The sequence below is a fragment of the Myripristis murdjan genome, chromosome 10 (genome assembly GCF_902150065.1).
Source record: "Myripristis murdjan chromosome 10, fMyrMur1.1, whole genome shotgun sequence".
In the NCBI taxonomy this organism is placed as follows: domain Eukaryota; kingdom Metazoa; phylum Chordata; class Actinopteri; order Holocentriformes; family Holocentridae; genus Myripristis; species Myripristis murdjan.
In genome coordinates this window covers 11,933,812-11,939,811 of record NC_043989.1, presented here as the reverse complement: position 1 = coordinate 11,939,811, position 6,000 = coordinate 11,933,812, and the positions used below count along the sequence as shown (strand labels likewise).

General features: G+C 42.7%; 1 protein-coding gene across 1 annotated transcript in view; it reads left to right on the top strand.

Annotated features, from left to right (window-relative positions):
* The first annotated feature begins 1,699 nt into the window (after positions 1-1,699).
* glra4a (glycine receptor, alpha 4a) overlaps positions 1,700-6,000 on the top strand; it is a 45,081-nt gene continuing 40,780 nt past the window's right edge. The window contains exon 1 of the mRNA XM_030062826.1: positions 1,700-2,101. Within this exon, the coding sequence (XP_029918686.1) occupies positions 2,034-2,101 (68 nt within the window). The 5' untranslated portion in view covers positions 1,700-2,033. The remainder of the gene's footprint in view (positions 2,102-6,000) is intronic.

The window sequence follows — 6,000 nt, the reverse complement described above, 5'->3', positions numbered from 1 at the left end:
AATATCAAATAAACCCAAAATATCTAATTAATTAACATTCATGTGTCACTTGGCAGCCATTTTGTCTCAGTAAGAACTACACTGCCTATTTGGCATCATTTAATAACGAGCAATTAATTCTAAAAATTTGGACTTTTTTCACCCCCTGTGTCACTGTATCAGGGCCAACAAATTCTCTTCCTTGCTGTAAAATAACTATAACTCTTGGCTATTCATGGCTTATTGGTTAAAGCTGCACAAACTGAATTTTAACAACCAAATACAAAATGTTCTATAATGTGTGTATGTGTGTGTTCAGGTGTTCTGTTCAGAGACAGCGGTGCCCCTTCAATCTGGGGCACCATCACCACCCTAAATTTTGCATTAACATATCTGCAGTTCACATACATTTTTTTCCAGCATTTTTGGGTGATGCAGTTTTTCAGATTTTTAAATATTCAATTTCCCACTGCCACTATAGTCTGCCACAGTGTGCAGTTGCCTGGTGCAGCTTTAAAGTCACAATGAGATGTTTTGAGGGCATCCTGATTCAATACGACGTGTTTCCCGTTCCATGTAAACCTGTGGAATATCAGAGGGAGAAAGGCAATTTCATTTTGATGGGAGGGGCAGGATTGTTCAAAAATCTGTGAGGGCATTATTGTGTGGATTTTTTTTTTTTTTTAATGTACCAATACATTTTAAACTAGATGGCACAAGCACATACGTACACCAGCACTACACACATGTCAAGATACGCTAGTTGCACACATTTTCACCAAAAGTTAATAATTTTTTTTTCAGGACAGGACACAAACTCACTCATTTCAGCTGATAATTGCAACATTGCTTGTCCAGTCAGCATTATATTTGTTAAATGGCCATTAGGGCTCCCCTCCTACAACTGTACCAACTTTGGGAAGAATTAGCAGGGTGAATAAGCTTACATACAATAAGAGCTCTCCTGGGCTCCCATGTTGGTTGACTGGGGCTGTCAGGGAAAGTTTGATGGTGCTATGTTAATATATGCCTTTTAGTGAGGATACACATCTACTGTTGCACACCATTTGGCCAATCAGCTCTTCTTTGCCCCATGATCAACCCCTCTATGACAAAAAAAGTTTTGTGCATATCTGTTCATCACTTTTTGAGATATCCTACTAACAAGCAAAGTGACAAAACAGCAGTGAAACAGATGGGATTGGGCGGAAACACAACCCTGCAGAAGTAACAATCTGCTTGTTATGACAGCAAGAGAGCAGAATTTCAACTCTTTTACCCCCTGACCAAAAACTACCACAATTAAATAAGCAAGGATGTTATACCTCTTTTGGTATTAGTGATTATAGTTATTTTTCATTAAGGTCCTTTGATTGCCAGCCATGTGCACACACACTTTCTCTTTCTGAGGAATCCCTCCTCATCCTCACTTAATCCTCATGGACTCCTCAAACCTGCAAATTTTCATTATGAAATACTAAAAATAAATAAATAAAAAAAATAATAATAAAAGAAATGCACAAGTATATCAGTGCATGTTGTCCTTAACCAGCCTCTGCTTCAACTCAGCGACTCATCCTCCCAGCTACTGCCCCCCCTCCTCCCCGCCCGCCTCCAAACTCCACCTCCCAATTGGAGCTAATTACGATTATCTGGCAGCCATCAAAACAGAGGCTACTGTTCCTTTAAATCCTCGCGTGTTTTTTTTCCTCTGGAGCGAGAAATTGGTCATAGAATAAAAAAAAAAAAGAGAGAAAAACGGCCAAAGTCACACGACCATAATAAAATATCGTCACTCGGCTCCACACATGCTTACTAACACACTGGCCAGTGGTGTCCAGCTGCCCGAAGCGGAGAGCCTGCTGTGGATGTGTGCAGCCCTCTGGACTTGGTGGGAGGGGGACAAGTTTCCCCACAGACAAGCTTGGATCACTGAGAGAGACGATGCCTTCCTCCTGTAGCCCAGCCTCACAAGCCGCTCAGTGGATTTGGTGATTTCCTGAGATTATTTGTGCAAGTTATTCAACGGGACTGAGAGAGATCTGAGCCAGAGGATGCTCCCACAGGTCATTAGGATTCTGTATGTCTTGTCTTTCTGCTTTTTCCAAGGAGGCTTTATCAGGTGAGACATGCTGTTCTCATGTTTGTTATCCCCGCTGTGTTTGTGCAAGTTGTTTTCTCTTTGACTTAGTGCTTGTCATCAACTTTTGGACCGTCACAGTCGACGCTGCTGACTGTAAAAATCACATCTGCCTTTTTTTTTTTTTTTTATGACTTTCAAACTTGATCATAATTAATCGCCGGCCGACTTGACTTGAACAAACTGAGGATATTAGCTCTCAAGAAAATGATTCTGTTCATTTGCAATGGTCATTAACGCAAAAGTAGGAGGCAATGTTTTAGGCTACCTTTGGCTAATGCTGCCATAAATAAAATCAAATGGATATAAAAAATGATATGTATAAAAATATGGTAGTCTACCTGTAAGTATGCTTTATTTTAGGAAAAATAATAACTCTGGTGGGGCTCTACATTAATATCAAATAATCTTTCCTGTGCAAACTCAATAAATTGTAATTTCATGCAATGGCTGCAGCTCCTTGAACTGAGAGGTGCCCAGCTGACCCCATGCCAATTTAGGAATGAGCCACCAACTGTAAACTTATCACACACACACATTGTTTATTCTAATGGTTATGATAGCTTAAAAATCAAACCCTGTGGTCCATCAAATCTTTCCTTGTCCGAAACAACCTGTGGAATTGAATAGCCAGGGATATTGGTGACTTTTGAGGCTGACATAAGGTACAGTTGCTGCTGGTGTAGGATATTCATAAAGAGCAATTAAAAATTCATAAACAATTAGTGAGCAAAGCACTGCTGTAACAACCAAGAGAAAACATAACATTAATTGCTTATAGACCCGAGCCTTAGAAATGCCATGCATAATAAAGGCTCACATTCATGATGTTTCCCAAAATGGCAAGAAACAAGTACAATATGCATAGCACATGTGCAGCGTTGATTAATTTTTGTATGAAAACAGGGCCATGCTCCAGTCACTGTGCATTCAGTGTGTCTGGGGACAGACACAACAAAAACACATTCCTTTTTGCTGTCTTTCTCTCTCTCCCTCATCCTCACACAGTCTATCTCTGCCCCCTCTCTGCACCTGTATCTCCTTTTCTTTCTCCTTCTATTTCCTTTCTTCATTCTACCACTGACTCAGACCATCTCTACCTTCATCCCCATCCCAGCCTGCTCTCGCTCCTCTTCCTCTCTCACAGATTCTGTCTATCTCTACCTCCCTCCTTCCCTGCCTCCCCTCCTTCCCTACCTTTCCTTCTGACTCCCTCACTCTGTGGCAAAAACTTTTTTTTTTTTTTTTTTTTTTACTGTGAACACTTTCCTTATTTCATGCCCTGTCAACCTCAGGTGTGAACAGGAGGGAATTAAGATCTGCATAATCCTGAAGCGGAGCGGAGCCGTGACTCTGTGAACCCAGGGGCTAGGAGAGCAGCTCTTAGCCTGGAGAGCAGTCAGCTGACAGCACCTCCTCGGAGAAATTAGATGCTTTCTACCAGCCATATAGGCGGAGAGAGCGCAGAGCCTGAGAGCAGGGAGAGAGAAGGGATCGAGGGCAGGCGGAGGAGGAGAGAAGGTGGGAGCAGGAGTGGGGGCACGTGGACAGAAAGGGTTAAAGGGGGCACAGATAGGCAAAGACTGACGGAAGTGATGACAGGGAGGGGATAGATGGGGGGAGTGGAGCAAGCTGGGAGTGGGGGCTGGAGGAGAAGAGAAATGCGGAGGAGAAATTGAGGGGGTGATTCATTTAGCTGGAGGGGGCAGGGAGATTAGCAAACTGGAAGACAGGGCTGTGAGACGCGGAGAAATGGTGCAGATAGGAGAAGGGAAGATGAGATGGAGAGGGAACGGTGGGGGTGAGTGGCAGGAAGGGATGTTGGAGATTTGAAGGGACGATTATAATGTAAAAAGCTTCTTCATAGGCCGGATCAGTGTGATGGGTTTTGGACTGGCTGGTGTTTGACAAGTGGAAATGGGAGAGAGGGATGAAAAGGGTAATAAATAACAAAGTTCATACCATAGTCTGAGAAAGTGATGAGTATGTGTGTGTGTGTGTGTGTGTGTATGAGTGAGAGAGACAGAGAGAGAGCGGTAAGAATAGGGAGGGGAAAAAACTGTTGTGTTTTGTACTGTAGCAACACTAAAGGTCTGTTTGGCATGGATGTCAACTCAAGAGGAAACCTAAAATCGCTGTTGTTGCCTGGAGCTGGCCTGCTACCTTACGAACCGGTGTGCGAGTTTTCTCAGCAAAATCTAACTTCTTTAAAGGGCTTTATTTTTGCAGCCATGCTCCTTGAAGACCTGACCTTTATTCAGTTATGAAGTCACTGCTATGAGGGAGTTGGAGCGAAGTTCACCCTTTTCCAAGAGCCAGAGCTACAAGCCAAAGCAGCTCATTGAGAGGCTCTGTTTCACACAGTAATGAGGTGATTTGCAGTTTTCGTCTCAAAACTATGACACGTGTTGGCCCCACCAGTTGGCGAGATGCACCGCCGTGGAAACACAAATTGTGTAACTTTATGCGCATCATCTAGTCTAATGTGTATCTGCACTATAGCAAATTGGAAGTGAAGCACAGCAAATTGCACCGAGGTGAAGGGCAGAGAATCGCACCGAGGATCCCTGCTCTTCTTGCCTCTGGTCAGAGAGAGTTCCCTCTGAGTCACAACTGAACACAGTAAATCTCATCATTCACTTTGGAGCAGGATCCACATGAGTCTGATTACTGGGTGTTCTCGTTGTGTGAGTGTATGTGCGTGTGTGTGTGTGCGTGTGTGTGTGTGTGCGTGTGTGTGTGTGCGTGTTAGTGTGAGTGAAAGAGATTGAGCCAGGAGAGGCCTGGTTTTTTCCACTTGTAACTGCTTCCCATCATAAGCCCAGAGCTCTACACTAACTTTCTTCCCGAGGAGTACATACATGCTCTGAAATGAAATATTTTAGGAGCAAACATAGAAATTCAGGAGCACAGTGAAAAATGTTTAGGTAATACAGTTTATTAACAAACAGCTGATTACATAACACACATAACACACACACAGAAACACTGTGCACGTGTGTGTGTGTGTGTGTTGAGTCTGTGTGTGTTCACGCGTGTACTAAGGGACACACATCTGTGCTATAGCACATATAATTAAAATCACACACTGGCCCATGCCCACTAAATGCAAAGGCTGCTGTTTTATTTTACAAGCTTTCCATCAGCGAAGGAGTAGGAGGCTTTTATTTTGAAGCAGCCACAGCATGCGAGTAAAAATGAGTAATTTTCTGCCTGTTTTGTCTGTGGACTGATGGTCAGTGTTAAGTGGCTGTCCTGTAAGTTTGACATAACATTACCACTCACATTAAGCTGTTATTTAATAATTACAGCTGTTTTGTATTCAGCCGAAACGTTAATGTTTGTAAAGGAAGATTATGTTCGATTGTAATCTTAACTTGCACACTGTGCTCATAAATTATTTTTCCGGCTGGCACATCTCTATTTTTAGGGGCAAATGCAAGTGAAATACTGGCACTGTAGAGCCCCGAGCCTCCAGTGGGGAGGAGAAGGCACATGCAAAGGGACATTAATTAAATATGTACTGTATTCAAGGAGATGATGACACAACTTGATCACCAACCTCAAGTCCAGTAGATTTTCTAAAAGTGGATGTGATATCTTGCCCTGCTGCCTAAGTAATGTTTTTTTTAAATTAATCGATTTATTTAGAAGTACTTGCCTCTCCTTCCGTTGCAGAAACGTAAGGTCCTGCCCATGTGTGTCTTCCCACCACTGAGTTAGTTTCACCTTTTCCTCCTTAGTCTTTGTGTATTTAGTCTCTCTTTTATATGCTTTTTCCACCAACAAAGAACCAGTTTTTGTTCTGGTTTGTGCCCCAAATTTGGACCATTCTTTGCATTCCCACCAAATATAAACTGGTTCCTGAACGGAGAAATTGG